The sequence below is a fragment of the Temnothorax curvispinosus genome, unplaced genomic scaffold (genome assembly GCF_003070985.1).
Source record: "Temnothorax curvispinosus isolate PA1 unplaced genomic scaffold, ASM307098v1 QBEX01000085.1, whole genome shotgun sequence".
NCBI lineage: Eukaryota > Metazoa > Arthropoda > Insecta > Hymenoptera > Formicidae > Temnothorax > Temnothorax curvispinosus.
Window position 1 is genome coordinate 10,482 of NW_020209865.1, and position 17,052 is coordinate 27,533.

The 17,052-nt window shown below is 38.3% G+C and overlaps 1 protein-coding gene across 5 annotated transcripts; it reads right to left on the reverse strand.

Moving 5' to 3' along the window:
• Positions 1 to 5,158: 5,158 nt before the first annotated feature.
• LOC112456393 lies at positions 5,159 to 13,961 on the reverse strand. 5 transcript variants are annotated; one of them, XM_025018989.1, is made up of 11 exons: positions 13,554 to 13,961; positions 13,285 to 13,380; positions 9,944 to 10,336; positions 9,173 to 9,528; positions 8,899 to 9,078; positions 8,500 to 8,811; positions 8,346 to 8,417; positions 7,397 to 7,979; positions 6,798 to 7,124; positions 5,611 to 6,684; positions 5,159 to 5,501 (listed from the first exon to the last, which is right to left on the reverse strand). In XM_025018989.1, exons 4-11 carry the CDS (start codon positions 9,521 to 9,523, stop codon positions 5,470 to 5,472), a joined length of 2,931 nt encoding a protein of 976 aa, XP_024874757.1. In that variant the 5' UTR covers positions 9,524 to 9,528; positions 9,944 to 10,336; positions 13,285 to 13,380; positions 13,554 to 13,961; the 3' UTR covers positions 5,159 to 5,469. The 5 variants fall into 5 exon arrangements, with proteins under 5 accessions (XP_024874757.1, XP_024874686.1, XP_024874994.1 ...); XM_025018918.1 differs by having other exon boundaries at positions 13,285 to 13,961; XM_025019226.1 differs by lacking the exon at positions 8,346 to 8,417 and having other exon boundaries at positions 13,285 to 13,961.
• Between the last annotated feature and the right edge of the window lie 3,091 nt (positions 13,962 to 17,052).

Below are 17,052 nucleotides of genomic sequence, written 5' to 3' on the forward strand. Positions count from 1 at the left end.
ACACACACACACACACACACACACACACACACACACACACACACATACGGACATTTTTTGTAATGCAATTTTTCGACGTTTTGAAACACTCTGAACATATTAGCATCAAAAACTCAAAAAATAATCTTTTTTTTGTTTCTTCTACCCCTATTTCATATATAATTCATTTAAATTTGGTTGATTAGACTCAACTTTATACCCAATCAAAGGTTCATATACGAAGTTTACGAAAACAAAGCTTCCTCTATGAGGAAGCAAAAAAAGCGCCTGTCAAACGTGCATAGATACAGATCACTTTTTCGTCCTCTTTAATTTTAGCAACTTATACAAGACAGCATGTACGTATGTACGTGTGCAATTTTGAATACACCTTCCTTCTTAGAGTCTGTTCACACGAGGCGGTTTTGACGCACGGTTGCGCTGCCGCGCGTGACCGCGCGTTATCGCGAGGCGAGGTACGACAACACGCGCATACGTGCGTACGCAAAACGGCGTACGCGTGACGACGAGCGTCTACGATACGCTTTGCGGCATTTTAGACCCATAGGACACTCGCCGTTTCACGTACGCGCGTATGCGCGCGTTGTCGCACCTTGCTTCGCGACAGCACGCGGCTCGTGCAAACGTTAACGCGCGGCTGCAATCGCGCGGCAGAAACGCCTCATATGAACTGGACCCGTATTCCGTTCCTGCCTACCGACAACTGTCGGTTCGATAAGTGTCGTTGCGCAGGTTTTTCATATCGTGTAAAACCTGCGCAACGACACCGACAATTGTCGGTAAGCGGATTTTAGCGGAACAGAATATGGCCCCTGGCTTCTTGATCTCCTCGGTATCAGCTCCCTGCCGTCAATATATATTTCACTATCTATCACGCGGCGACGGTCACGATCGTCACTATTTCTAGATTATAACTGACTGACATCGCGCTGAACGTACTGACTGCACTGAGTGCAGTACGCACACGTACATATATCGATATATCGACTCGAATGGATTTACTCGCTGGGTTGATAATATACCTGCTAGGTCAATAAAAATGTCGCTGCACACGCGGAGAAGAAGTAATAAAAAAGTACATATATCGATCGACCTGATTTACCTGCTAGGTCGATAATAACGCGCGCACGGTTTATCATTAAAAGCGATATTAGCGCCGCATAGTGTCAAAAAAGTGAAAGTGACACGGCGACGACGATAACGACGTATCTTAATAAAAAATATTTACATTTTGGACTTTGCATCGTAATATCTCCGTTCGTAGGGCACGTAGAAAAAAAATAAAAACACTTAATGTATAAATCGACCCCAAGCTATCAATTGAGCCTACTCAGAACTCGATCCGTTTAGTCATTATCAAGATTTCAGAATCTCGGGTACTTACAACTCGTCGCGTCGCATAAAAGAGTCACGGTGCGTCTCGCTTCGCGTGTACTTGGCGCGAGACACTACCGTGTCTCTTGATAAATAATTTTTTGAGAAAAGAAAAACACTAATAAAAAAAAATTAATAAAAAAAATACCGGCAGTCTAAAAGTTAAATACAGACACAGGAAGATATAGACCGAGCGTAAGTACTACTGTGGCAAAGAGGGGTACAATAACGCGGGATGGGAGTAAAGTGTAAGCTCGACAAACTTCGGTTGGACTCGAAAATATTCGGACGCTCAACAGCACACGGATGTGCCTTCGCTTTGGTGTGCGTTGGCAGCATGTGGAGGAAATACGCTGCCGAGCGCATACCAGCGCATCCCCTCCAGCTCCACATAGTTGAGCGCCTGATTTATCGAGAAAGACGTTCCCCCATCGCCATCATGCTTTGGCCAAAACGCCAAACATATCCGAACTGTACGGAAATAGCCGATGTGGGGGTATGGTAAGGATAGGTGCGCTCAGGTTTTCACCAGGGCCTACAAACTCCCATGTACTTCGCATGTCCAGCGTTAGTGGTGCCCTCTGACATGGGACACCCTACGTTAGGAACTAAAAATCAATATGGCGTGTTTGTATGCGTGTGCGTGTGCGTGTGCGTGTGTGTGTGTGTGTACTTAAGACGATCTTAAATATAAGATTTGATTATGAATACCACCCTATAACTGTTCTCTTTTGGGTAGTTTTACTTGTTTACCTGTGGCGCTAAATCATTATTTCTTATTATCATATCAATGAATTGTTGACATATCATTGCACTATTATCTGCTCTGCCTTTATAATCTGTAGTGCGCATTGTAATAGTATTTGATCGGCTTTCCTGCTTATATTTTTTACATAGTCTCTTCAGATACCTTTTATCTCTCTTTAATTTAACCGTAGTAATATATAGTTGTCTACCTCTTGGGGACAAGGCAATTTTGCGTGTACAATCTTGAAGATCGGGTCTTGCATGCTTTTGTTTAGTTACTTGCACCAGTTGATCCACTGTATGTTTTAAGGCCGTTATTTTTTGCGCTAATGCTTTATTATTTTCTTAGTTTTGTAAAATGTTTTTTATCTATTTCTGCTGCAGCATTAATGTGTCACTATGGTCGGTTAAAATTTCTTCAGTCCTCTGCTGTTGTGTTTTCAATTCATGTAACTTGACTTCTATTGGATCTTCCTCTTCTGCGTTCCCTATCATATCTACATGTGTCTCATGTCTACATCTCTATATTCCTTGTCATGTCCATATTTGTCTCTTGTAACATTTCTAACTCAGTTTCCGTAACATTCCTTTCAACTGCCATATTGATGACAGGGACAGCATTACTTAATAAGACACGTAATTTTAGAGAGCAATTGTAGTCACTGTTGCGAAAGTGCTTGTAGCATACTCTCAACTTTAGTTCATCAGAGCCTTCCACTGGTTTCATGTTTAAAGCTTTGTACCATTCTAGACGACGTTCGAAATTTCGTGGAAACTAATGCGACGGTGCTTTCTTTCCAGATGCATATCCAGGCACGCAATATTTTCGCACCATTTTAATATACTGCGCACTGCTGCAAATATATACAAATATATTAAGTTAGGAATAAGTAATTGTATGGATTATACATACTATGTTTACGCTCGCGTAAACATAATAACAGATTATTTGGATAATAAGAGAGGTTAGGTTATACTATGGTTATCCTAGCTTAAAGTTCTTCTTTCTTCCTTCTTCTTCTTTACAGCTCTGAAAAATTTATCACTTTCGGTAAATATGCAGAATTGTGGCTTCCTCACCGATTTCGTTGAGCTTAGGCTTAATCGATGCGTTTTTGCGTGAAACGAAAGAATCTGGCAGAAAAAAGTGTCGCTCTGCCCCGCGAAGCGAAATATTAACAGTTAAAGTTGACGACTATCAGGTTATGAGACCTGTCATACCGATAAGATGTAGCGACTACAAACATGCCCCGCGGCCACATGCGCATGCTCCGTGGCCGCACGCGCATGCTCCGTAGCGACATATGTAGTGTACTTCGACGCGTTTTACTTAAATAAATATCTTGTTTGAATTAATATATCTAAAGGCTCAATATATGAAATATTAAACTCAATTAGGCAATAAGAGCCAAGCGTAGATTATTTTCGCTAAAATTTTAATAAAATGTCAATCACTATTAGAATGTCAATTACAATACGTACGTTTCAACCCTTTTTTGGGGTCATCCTCAGCGCGTTGCCTACACATTACATAAAGCTAAATCTAAATCTACATACGGCCTTCTTTTCCCGTAAACTATTGGCGAATCGGTTAATCCTAACGGTCGTTTATTAGGGACCTCTTCTTCGCGCTCAGATCCTTCCGCAGGAACAGATTTCGCCCAGGAGTCCTCGGCTTCCCCTTTGGTGTGGTAGGTTGAAGACTCAAACGGATTCAGGGGGTGGACACTCTACTCCTATTTTTCTCGGATCGTTGTGCTGCCATCTGGGCTATGCAGCATACATCCAGAACTAAAATCGATGCGACATATATCGATTCTACCGCAATATATATACCGAGATATACATATATATATGTATAGTTGTAGCCACCAGTGCTCTATACTTTCTATTCAAAAATAAAGGACAAAAATAATTATTGAAGCAAGAAACAATGAGAATTTTACTTTGCAAACACATTTTTGACTTTATTTGATGAAAACTATAAAACTACATAACTTTTAATCGTGGCAAAATAATTAATATATTTCAAGTTAAAAAAAATTCTGTTTCTTGTTTCAATAGTTATATATCTGTAAGTGTTCGGGCGCGCAATAAACGCGCCGAACGAATCGCCGAATCCGTTCCGCGAGAACGCGAGATAATTGCGAGTGGCTTTGTTCAGCCCTTTAACTATGAGACGACCGGGGTTTCAGTTGAACGCGGACTCGATCGCTTGTTAGGAAGTTGAGTGGAAGGCCCAAAAGATAGCAATTGATTTATAATACATATAAACTTTATTCGATATAATGAAACAAAACTGACGAAACGCGAGGTATACAGATAAATTAGTGCGATTGCACTCGGCGCGCTGTGACTTGTAGAGTTTGAAGCGCGGTGTTACATAAAGAGCGATTCTACCGAAACGCGGTTTTATCCTACTCTATACTCCTTTCGGCGCGGTCTGTTATGTTGCATTTGCACGCGGGCGGAAACGCGATCAGTATGTGCGGACGCCCGGGGCGATGGCTACGAAAACCCTCGTAACGAGGCTGAGTACACTCGACCTCGCTGAACCATGGCCGTCGGGAGTAAGTTGGATGGAGTTCGGGAACACTCTGAGAACCCTCAGTAGAGGCTCGAAACACCGGACCTCCTTTTGCGTGTACCCTGGGATATTGGATGGGGTAGGCTTCGTCGAAGGCAGCAGAGAGTCGGAGCTAAGACGAAGTGCTGGCTCCTGTCGGAGCGCCGGCTTATATACCGCGGCGCGGCGGGTTTGTTGGAAGGGAGGCCGGCGGTCGGGCGAGCCGCGTGGGGATGCTGACGCGCGCTCGCCTTCGGCGCGGATCGGTTCCTTCCGGCGGTGCCGAACTAATCGAGAATTTTGCGTGAGAAGCAAACAAAAAGTATATCGCAGTACATCTGACGGACGGATACAATTTTACATTAATAAATTGGGGGAATCCCCAACAGTAAGATATGATTATTTCTTAGAATAAAAGACTGCAAATATTTTTATATATAAACATGTAAATATATATTTACAGTATTTTATTAAAATAAAATTAGATTTGGTGTATACAAGTTTAGCAAAAGTATATAATAATTTTAAATGTACGATGTAAAGCCGTATGCGCCAGCAACGTCTACATATACGAATCTTAATTGTTACCTAAGCACCGGTTTGGCTATTACAAACACGCTCCATTATATAAAATAATCCATTAATATAATATACGCTTAATCCGGCCGTTTCTGAATTCAGCTTTTGTTCTGTTCTCCAATCCGTGACTTAGTCTTCGTGCGTTACCTTGTTCAAAATCGTACTTTATTTCTGATTTGTAATTGTTCTGGCAAAAAGTATTTTTATTTCTGTACTGCATCTCCATTTTGTTGTACTGCAAATAAACATTTGTGCATGAAATGATAAATATTATAAATTATAATATGAAAAAAATAGTTGTGTGCACATTAGTATGTATGTACATGTTATATATGTTATTATACCTGATTTTGGTTCACGTTTTTTTTTTATCCTTGATCGATACTTTATTTGGGCGAATATGAGAACAGGATTTTTCGTTGTAGATGTATATTTGCTATTAAAACATCTATTTACTGCTGTACAAAATTTTTTAAGGCAGGTAGTAATAATAGTAGACAATATTGCATTTTTCAGTTGTGCATCATGTTGCTGACATTTTATAAAGGTGAAATCGAATTGTTTTTCCATTTCACGTTCAATAATACTTTTAATTTTAGACTTAAAGCAAAATCTGGTAATATATTTCTTCACCAAAGTTTCTGCCCTTTTCAGTATTTGTTGCAAGATTGCACTGTCTGTTATAGTAGCTCTACATGCAGCACAGTGCTTGAATGATGCTTTTATTAACAAATTATTTTTTAATATATTATATACACTTCTATCTTGTAAGTTACATCTGTTTTCATTTATTTCTTCTGAGGAACTTTCAACGATGTGAGCGCATTCATCTTCTTCGACCTCATCAAACTTGGCGTCATCTTCATGTGCTTCAGAAATAAAATCTTTTAAAGAGAATAACAAATGGCCATCACAAATATTCTCGCAATTTTGTCCGATTGAATGTCGCGATGATAAATTATTAATAAGTAGCACTTTGTATGCTCCACAGAAGTTGGTACAAGTGGGATTAATATCCCTGCCACCTGTCGAGCGTATACATCCAAAGAAATTTTCCAAAGGATCTTGGTTGACGTAACGTGGCTTAAATTGTTTAAAATCTTTTTCTTGCAATACTGTCCATAAATCTTGAAAAGCGTCAATACTTTTAATCCAATTTTGTATACATAAAGATCCTGTCAATGGTTTCTTCGAAACAGGATGTACGTATCTCATTGCCTTAAGACGCCGTATGGCATCCTTCCAAAATTCGTGATGAACACTATTCTCTTTTACCACTGAGCGCAAAGGTGCTTCCGGCTTTGTTGTGTATCCGTTTACGGAGTCAAATAAATCGTTAAAAAACTGTAGTGTCTTGCTCATTGTAACTGCTTCTTCTTTAGGTATACTTAAAGGACCTATTCGCGTATCAACATGCCCTGAAAAAGTATGTCAAGTATTAATTACAAATTGAGAAGCATTTCCTTATGCAAGATGGTATGTTTCCATTTATCACTAATTGTATTTAGTTACATATATGAAAAATGTTTACCTTGCATATGGGAAAACAACCCAATATAAGCTGAGAAGGTGCTACTAAATATTTGTGTAGCATTTTTCACTCTCATTTTTTTAATTTTGTCAGGAACCACATGTTCTTCCGTAATTTTCGATAACATACGATTAAAATTATTAACATTGGTATCAATTTTGTAGGCTAATTCAATCGTTTTCCACGAAGCAAATTGTCTGCTTTTACTTGTACGTGAAATATTAATTTCCAAATCTTTATTAAGCAAATTGTTGCGTACACCTTTAATTAGATGAGGAGGATCAAAAAATGGTATAATTTCTTTACCATCTACTTCGAATGCACGGCCTATAACAATGTACATATATATTTACATATACATATATTTGCATCGCCATACAACATCACCATACAAAATGCTCACAAGATCGATTGTGTATCTTGAAACGAGGTTGACATTTACAAAAGCGAAGAATAGAGTATCTACGATTTTATTTGTTGAAATGTAATAAATCTGTTAATTTTCATAATGTTTACCTCATCCTTTCAAGATACACATTCAATACTCTCAGTACATTTTCTTACTTTTTAATATTTTGTACTTATAAAACTATACATACGGTGTTCTGTTCCCTGTTTCCACAATTTTCGTGCAGTATCTTTCAACAATGTATTGATTGCTGCCACATTGGAGGATCCTTGATCGCAAACAGTGGCGACAATTTCAAGTTCAGTTTTGTTTACAGCAGTAATTATTTGCTTTATACAACGCAGTAATTGAGGTGTTTTAGTTTGGCTATCGCAATATCCAAATGAAATTGGCATTTTCCAGCCACTGTATAAGCCTCGTAACATGAACACTAGAACGTGATCTGCAAATTTATTAGTTCTCCTCATCCCCCAGTCTTCAAAGCCAGTAATAAGATCATTTTTGGAGTCATATTGTATGTGTGGTGTTAAAGCAATTTCGTCCCACATGAGAATGCAATATTTGTCCTTGTTATGCATCTTTTTTGCTTTCTCATGTAAATATCTTATAATAATTTTACATAAGCCAGGCTTTAATACAACTTTCTGTAGTAGACGTTTCAACGTTTTCGAGCTAGGCATATTATATAAGTTTTGTATCAATGAATAACATTTAGGGGAACGCTGCAAAAGAGATATGGCTAGGATCTTTTCATCCACGGTATATCGTCTGACCTAAAAACAACATTATTATAACAGTTTGTGGACGTGCATTTTAAACTAAATATTGATAGTCATTATTAGTGCATCATGCAAACAAGTACATTCATATTGCATTGTATAATTAAGGAGTTATTTGTCAAAAAATATTTTATACTTTTGAAAACACAACATTACGTATGAAGGCTTTAAAAATAATAAAAATTAACCGTGAACTATTTAAGCGCAATAATTAGTAGCTCTCCATGCATTAAACGTTTAAAGCTTATGTACGTGTACAAAATAGTTAATAATTCCCTATTAAAAAATAGTAGAAAAAATATAAAATAAAAATAAGCCTGTATACCATAGCATGCACATAAAAAAAAAAAATAAGCCTACCACAAACATGTAGTCCGTGTTGAACGGCTGATCAGCACGTTCTGCACATACTGATAAATGTGCTTGTTCGATCTGTTGGATAATACTCCTCTATTAGAAGATATGTTATGACAAATACTGACAGTACTGAGAATCTACTTATATTTCAACTCACGTGGGATGGCTGTTGGGCAGTCCGTAATTGCATCTGAATTAATATTCTTTGTGTTTTAGAAAGTCCTTCGTATTGTTCAATAAAATTTGTACTCTGAAGACGTTTACTCGTTCTTAAAATCCTCCTCATACTAGAATTTTGTGCTTCTATGCACCTTTTTCTTTTAAAAAGGTTTCTTGCTATTTTATACAACTTGGCTGCTTTTGGTGTAAGATCAGCTTGTCTTCTACAATCTAGTAGTAACGTTCTTCGTTTGAACAAACGTACATTAGTTTCTTGTTGTCTTCGATTTGGGGTAGCTAGCACTTCATCCTAAAATATGATACTTCTTACATATTAATACCAAAAAATATTAGAAAAGATTAAAAAATTAAATAAAAAATCTCACTATTTTCGTACCTGCCTTTCATGTCTTTTATATGCAAAGTTTGTAACTTTGTCTCTCGTTTCGCCTTCAGTATGTTGCACATGTTCCATTATTGCATTAGACAATAATGTTTCTTCTATTACTTCATTACTGTTCATTACTTCTATACTACTGTTCATTACTTCATTACTTCTATTACTGTTCATGTCATGCTATAATAACATTGCAATTTTACTTATTGTTCTTCATGTAGTAATATAAATAAATTGAAATAAGAAAGAATATACAGTAAAAAATGTGTTTTACCTCTTGTATGTATGTAGCATATCTAATGTCTTGATTTTCATGTGCTGACTGCAGTGGTTCTAATGCAATAATATCTGGACAAAATTCTAAGTTGCAATCAGATATTAAGGCTTGCTGAGAATCAATATTATTACTTGCTGCTATACATTTGGCAGAATAAATGTAATCGTCATCAGAGAAATATTTATAGCAGACACGTAGTTTGCACCTTGCAAGACTTATAACATGTTCTATGTTTTCTATTTTTAATTTTTTTAGCCATAACAAACGTTGATTAACATTCTTTGGGAATATGTGTGCCGGGGTTCGTGCATTTGAAGCACAACCTGGCACAATACATGCTTGTCTCATAATAACTGAAATAATGCTTATATTTAATAATATAATGCTTATATTTAATACTTACAAGATAACAAACTGTTGGCAACTATCGAAATAGCAAATTATTTATTTAAAAGAGATATTAATAATTATGTAAGACAACAATAGCATATAAGATAGATATAATAAATAAAATAGGTTATAAAAAACCAAAGTAAGTCCAATGATTATAAATTTACCTGTGATAAATTTTACCAAAAATAAATTTATAAACATTGGTATATTTTACAACGTAAATGTCTAAAATATATCTTACAAGATATCTAAAAAATATTCTACTTATACATCTTTCGGATGCTTCTCTAAGAATAAGTATTGTAGTTATTTATGCTATTTACGTTAGGACCATGAGTAACACGCTTCAAAAATAATTTCGGACAAAATAATTACCTGATGATGGAGTATTGCACACAACGTACGTTGACTGTTAACTTTCTTTGCTTGACTTTGTTGACCGCAGACACTGTATTAGTAATCACGTGACGCGCTCACCTACATGATTACTTTTGATTGTGTTGGTAATAACGCTTGCGCCATCTAGCCTATGTGGCACTGGGTGGAACTATTCGACGATCCGAGATTATACAAAGAAGTGTCCACCCCCTGAACGGATTCAAGGAGGCCGAGCTCAAAGAGGCGTCCAGAAGATGTGGTCAGTCTGCATCGCCGCAGACAGATATCCCAGGAGTGCTCGGATTGGTCGGATCGGGTAGGAGCCGGATGCGTAGTACTCGGGGCGGCAGGTCTATGAGGTGTAGCTTCCACGGCAGTAAAAGTCTCCACCTTGGAGATCGGGAACGGACCTTTAGTCTTGGTCTTAGGTATGTCCCAAGTAGCAAAATAACGTCACAATGACGGTAAATTTTGGTCACAAAATGACCAATCAGACGTCCTAAATAGGTGAAACCCGAAAATGACGTCGATATGTCACATCCACACGACGTCATTTTCTGACGTATTATTGACGGCAAAAATAGAACTAATGTACGACATACCGGTTTCTACAAATGTTTTCTATGAAATTAAAATGTTAAAATGTCCACTTGATAAACGTTTATTTAAAAAACGTTCTTTTTCTTTATATTCTAGAAAAAAAAACGCTTTTTTAACTGTTTCTTTACATATCGTGTGCGTATAGCCGCTCTCTCAAAGCGGTCACTTATCCTAGTACAGTATCGCGCCCGTGTTGCTTGACTTCGATGATCCAGTGGACAGTGACGATATTCTAACTCTGATGCTTCCTTATTAACTGTACTTGTCTATAACGGTACATCTTTAAAGTGTTCAAAAATCTTGTAATGATATCTTCTTGATAGCTATAACACTGCATGAAATAGTTATTATAAAACTATAATCACACGCAACTACATCCACTTATAACATAAATTCACCACTTCAATTATAAAGTTGCGAAACAAACATATTGTAGTTAATTTTGTGGTTTTTATTTTATTATTACTTTATTATACAATATTAAGAAGTAAAAATAGTAATGTTACAAAAAGACCTTATTTGGACGACTTTAAGACATTTTTAAAATAACGTCTTTAGATGGTCTAAGAAATGACGTCTTATAAACGTCCATTATTAGTCGCCGACGTCATAGACCAAAAATGACTAAAAATAGACGTTATTATGTCGTCACTTTGCTACTTGAGGTACAGGAATCGGGATCAAGATTGGACTCAGGAAAGGCAGCACTTTGGTCTCCACCAAATTCGATACTGCCCGTCGGGCTGGGTCGTAACAACCCCGGAAACCTTTCCGCGGCAGGGTGTCTGTCGAGTCTATACAACAGAAAGTTAATGCCTTGCAAAGCAGGTATGAATAAAGGCCTCAGAGAAGCATTCGCAGAACTTGCGCGGACCAGTTCGGACGTGTTTTGTCCGACAGGAAAAATTTTTGAAAGTATTGCGACTGTTACTGTCTGCATCGGTTCCCACTCACAACAGACTTCTAATATTTCCATTTAGACCTCGCTACGCTAACAGTGTTCCAGACTTTGTAAACAAACAGTGGCAAATGCTGGCCGTATTGTCTTCTGAAAAGAGGCAGGAGCCAATAAAATAAAAGAAGAAAAAAAGAAGCCTTAGAGAAGCACACTCCGTAATCAAAAGGGTTATATTATGTCAGAGGCCCGGGTAGTGAGCACCCCTTGACTGGCGATCCTGAGAACGCTGGAGAAACCCTGCTGAGCGGCTCTAGTTATAGAATTGATGTCGAATTTTAATTACGAGCAAAAGATACTGGTGATACGTCGCGTAGCGGGCGCGAGTCGAACTCTCTTGCCGCGCAAGCCCGCGCTGCTGCCCGCGCCGCGCGCGCACCGTCGCACGTTCGTGGCGGACAGCTGACCGCCACAGCCAAATTTACACCTAACCCGCTCTTACCGCGCTTATCCGTAGCTTTGCAGGTTTACACTCGGTCTACATCTTCCTATGTCTGTGATTAAATATATTATGTAGGGTCTACAATGCAAGTCATAAGTCTTAAATTGACCAATCACAGTCGATTATTCTCCTCAAATTCGACTGTAATTGATTAATTTCTTACGACTTACGACTTGCGACTCGCATTGTAGACCCCGCAGGGCCCGGGCACATAGAAGAACTTAAGCCGTAAAACTTAAGCAGTAATGCCGGGATTACGGGCCAAAGCACATAACATGGCGTAGCGATATACGACGGTCGTAGACCCCGACCTGACAGATCAGGATACGCCAAAGCTTGTGCGTTACTTACGTCCACGACTACGACTGTCATATGTGCTTTGGCCCTACGATGAATTTAACGTAACGGAACGCGACGGACGCGAAGTAACGTAACGTGAACTTAAGAAATTACGATCGCCGTAACGTGAAGCAGCGTGCATTTGAAAAATGATTTGACAGCGTGGTGTGAATAGAAGATTTGTTGTCATTCTCGTTGGTAGTTCCTGCTTGGTAATTCCAAATGAATTCTGCTATGAGGCATTATCAGTATTTAAACTTAATTTTGGCCGGATATTTGTATCTTTAACTGCGGAAGAAGAAACGAGTACGAACCGTTGGTGTGAGAGAGATTTTTCGGAGAAGAACCCAGTTTGGTGATGGACATAATTTACTTGAAGAACTCCGTTTCCGTGATCCACCCTTTTTTTTATTTACACAAGGATGAATGTCGAAAGGTAAGATTTAATGATTGTCTAGTACAAAATATAATCATTTTTACAAATTAATGTCTGCTTTCCTACATTCTGGTACCTTTTGATCTTGCTTGGTCTACTGATAAAAAAGCGCTTAGATAAATATTTTTCTGGCACAGAGTTTATTTTTACAAATTATATGTTCGCTTTCTTAGATTCGAGTATCTCCTGGGCTTGGTTGGTCCACTGATAAAGAAGCGAGAAATGTACACTGCTCTTTCACCCACTCAGAGGCTTGCTATGACATTGAGGTAAGATCATCAATGTTCGCTTATCTTATTAATTAAATCTCAGGAGTCGATTCAATTTGTAAATTTGCTTTGCAGATTCTTGGCAGCAGGAGACAGTCAGTATACTCTGAGCATTTCCTATCGATGTGGCCAGAGCATTCGGCCAGGATCTGAGATACAGTGCTCTGGCCACATCGATAGGAAAAGCTCAGAGTATACTGACTGTCTCCTGCTGCCAAGAATCTGCAAAGCAAATTTACAAATTGAATCGACTCCTGAGACTTAATTAATAAGATAAGCGAACATTGATGATCTTACCTCAATGTCATAGCAAGCCTCTGAGTGGGTGAAAGAGCAGTGTACATTTCTCGCTTCTTTATCAGTGGACCAACCAAGCTCAGGAGATACTCGAATCTAAGAAAGCGAACATATAATTTGTAAAAATAAACTCTGTGCCAGAAAAATATTTATCTAAGCGCTTCTTTATCAGTAGACCAAGCAAGATCAAGAGGTACCAGAATGTAGGAAAGCAGACATTAATTTGTAAAAATGATTATATTTTATACTAGACAATCATTAAATCTTACCTTTGGACATTCATCCTTGTGTAAATAAAAAAAAAATGTAGATCACGAAAACGGAGTTCTTCAAGTAAATTATGTCCATCACCAAACTGGGTTCTTCTCCGAAAAATCTCTCACACCAACGGTTCGTACTCGTTTCTTCTTCCGCAGTTGAAGATACAAATATCCGGCCAAAATTAAGTTTAAATACTGATAATAATGCCTCATAGCAGAATTCATTTGGAATTACCAAGCAGGAACTACCAACGAGAATGACAACAAATCTTCTATTCACACCACGCTGTCAAATCATTTTTCAAATGCACGCTGCTTCACGTTACGGCGATCGTAATTTCTTAAGTTCACGTTACGTTACTTCGCGTCCGTCGCGTTCCGTTACGTTAAATTCATCGTAATCCCGGCATAACCCAATTACAGTCAAAAGTAAAACTTAAGGCATAACGTAAGCGAATTTAAAAGCGTTGTTTACAATGGCAGCAGGAGTAGTGTATTAAGATTATAAGACGTCAGAGTAAGCTGGTTTTCCGGTGTAATAGGGCTTACAGTAAGGTCGTAAGCAAAATGATTGAATCCCATTTCCTACGGTTTAAGGCTTTCACACATAAAATCCCGTAAGACGTAAAACGTAAGTGTAAGAAAATTGACCAATCCCAATCGACTATTATGCGTAAGTTCCCAGTAAGGGAAAATACTCGATTGGGATTGGTCGATTTTCTTACGCTTACGTTTTACGTCTTTACGGGATTTTTTATATGTAAAGGCCTTTACTCAACTATTTCGCTTACGGCCTTATTGTACGCCCTATTACACTGGAAAACCAGCTTACTCTGACGTCTTATAATCTTAATCTACTATTCCTGCTGCCATTATAGACGATACTAAACTGTTGATTTCCCTACTGCTTACACGTCTTATTGCTTAAGTTCTTCTATGTGTCCGGGCCCTTAATCTCTGTTTATTCATTGCAAGTAGTTTGTTAGTCTTACTTAGTCTGATGTTCCCACCTCAATAAAGTTAGCTGAACAAATTTGACTTAAAACATTTTTTATACGCATTGTTTGTTAGTCGTTTGTAGGTGATTGTTAGACTAATTTAAACATTTGTTAGTTAATAGGTTTTGTGTAAACACGAAAATAATTTTTAGTGTTAACATAGCCAATAAATATAGAATTCTTTACAGTTTTTGTTTTAAAACGGGTTTAATCGATGCGGAATCGTTTTTTGGTCCCGAATAAACTAATTAAAACGTTTGTTGGATCACGGTTTCGATAAAAAAGGCGAAAACTGTATGTGCTCCGTCACAGCTCCGTGGCCACATGCGCATGCAAAAAGTGCGCAAATTTAAAACGTGTATATAATATACTTATAATGCAAGTTTGTATTAGTGCTAAAGGAAGTAATTTATATATTAACACTAAAAATTATTTGGTAATTATACAGTTTAGGGGCTTCACCTTAAAATATTGATAAAATTAAGCTCAATCGACGCGTTTTTGTACGAAACAAAAGAATCTGGCAAAAAAGTGCCCTCTGCCTCGCGAGATATTAATCGTTAAGCTGGATTTAAACAGGACGTGTCAAGCGTCAAGCAGCGAGTAGCAACCCAATCAGCGAAGTGATATCAGCAGTGGCGTAGAAAATATCGCCTCGCTGATTGGTTGCTGCTCGCTGCTTGACGCTTGACGCGTCCTGTCTAAATCCAGCTTTAAAGTTGACGATTATTTAGGTCATGCTGCCATATCGACGACATAAACATGCCCCGTAGTCACATGCGCATGCTTGCTGTTATTTACTGTGTGTTTAATAAATGTTAAATATTTTCCATATTATACGCCAATCACTGTGTAAACACTTGTGAGTTTGCCAGTCGGTTTCTGGCGCCAATGAATGCCAGTCAGTTGGCGCCACTAAAATTATTGCGTGTGTAAACTCTCCTTTATTCGTCAAATGTATCTAGTAAATGACATATCTGTGGCAACGTATTAATACTTTCATTGTAACGTTGCCGTTTATATTGCAATGTTTCTAAAGGTCGATATCTTGACGTTACCACAATCTTGCAGCAACATTGCAGAAACAATTTGCAACTTACACATAATATTACAATGTTACAATGTAATGTCTACACAGTGTTAATTCTTACAACATTTCTGTTCTGTATAGAAAGATTCTTATAAAGAACATCACCTCAATGAAGTTAGCCAGACAACTTCGACTTAAAACATTTTTTTTACGAATGGTTTGTTAGTTGTTTGTAAGTAATTGTTAAACTAATTTAAACATTTGTTAGTTAATAGGTTTTATGTAAACACGAAAATAATTTTTAGTGTTAATATAGCCGATTCTTTACAGTTTTTGTTTCAAAACGGGTTTAATCAATGCGGAACCGTTTGTTAATCCCGAATAAACTAATTAAAATGTTTGTTAGATCACGGTTTCGATAAAAAAGGCAAAAAACTGTATGTGCTCCGTTACAGCTCCGTGGCTGCACGCGCATGCAAAAAGTGCGCGAATTTGAAAAATATATGTACTTATAATGCATTACTTGGCTTTCTTTCAATTTTAAATAAATATATGTATAAAATATATTATGGTCAAAACCCACGGCATTCCTAGTATTGACTGGTCAATTCTGCAGAATGACTGGTCAATCATGCGGAATAACCAAGCGTCTTGATTGCAGTTAGGTATCATGCTGGGAGTTTGATTAGTTTTATTATGCGGGGGAAGGGGCCTGCGGCGGAGCCCCTCCCCGCCTATTTGTGTACTGTTTATGCACATGTGTATAGTACATGTGTATAAACAGTACACAAATAGGCGGAGGAGCCCTTTCCCTCGCATAATAAAACTAATCAAACTGCGACCTCTTACACTCTTGTTCCCTCCTTCCCTTCCTCGCTCCTTCTCCTTCCCCCTCCCCCTTTCTATATTCTTCCCCGCCGCCCTCCTTCTTGCCTTACTCTTTCTCTCAGCCCTTCCTCTCCTCATCCCACCTCTATTCCCTGTCCTGCACCCAGCTCCTCCTATTCGTTGCTCTATCTTTTCTTCTTTTTGCCCTCTCCTCCTTTGCTTTCTCCACAATTCTCCACCTCATTTTCCTCTCCTCCATCGTTAGAACTTATGTTCATATATCCTCCTCTCCGCTGCCCTTCCGTCTCTTTGCCTTTGTCTCCTTCTGTAACTATAATGAACTTTAGACTCTCATCTCTGCTCTTTTTTTAACCCTCCCGCCCCGTATATACTTCTCTGCATATTTCTTCTCTTCCCCTAGCCCCCTAACACCTTTCTTCACCCACCACCTCTACTACCGATTCTATTGTCAGCCTCCTTCTCTCCCTTTGCCCCCCTCCCTCTCCAATTTTCCTTTTCTTCGCCACCTTTCCCTCTTACCCTATCGGCCATAAACGTCCTCACCCTCCCGAATACAGAGATTTTAGCTCGCTCAATGTCACGAGAATTTGCAATGCCTCGTCCGAAACTGTGCAATTCCCATGCTTCGGCG

Bases quoted from the DNA above. Each gene is read 5' to 3' on its own strand.
- LOC112456393 (XM_025018989.1), bottom strand. From the start codon at position 9,523: ATGAGACAAGCATGTATTGTGCCAGGTTGTGCTTCAAATGCACGAACC. The intron at 9,079-9,172 runs GTAAAACACATT...ATGTTATTATAG, and splicing joins ATGCTACATACATACAAGAG to CATGACATGAACAGTAATAG. The intron at 7,980-8,345 runs GTAGGCTTATTT...TGTTGTTTTTAG, and splicing joins ACACGGACTACATGTTTGTG to GTCAGACGATATACCGTGGA.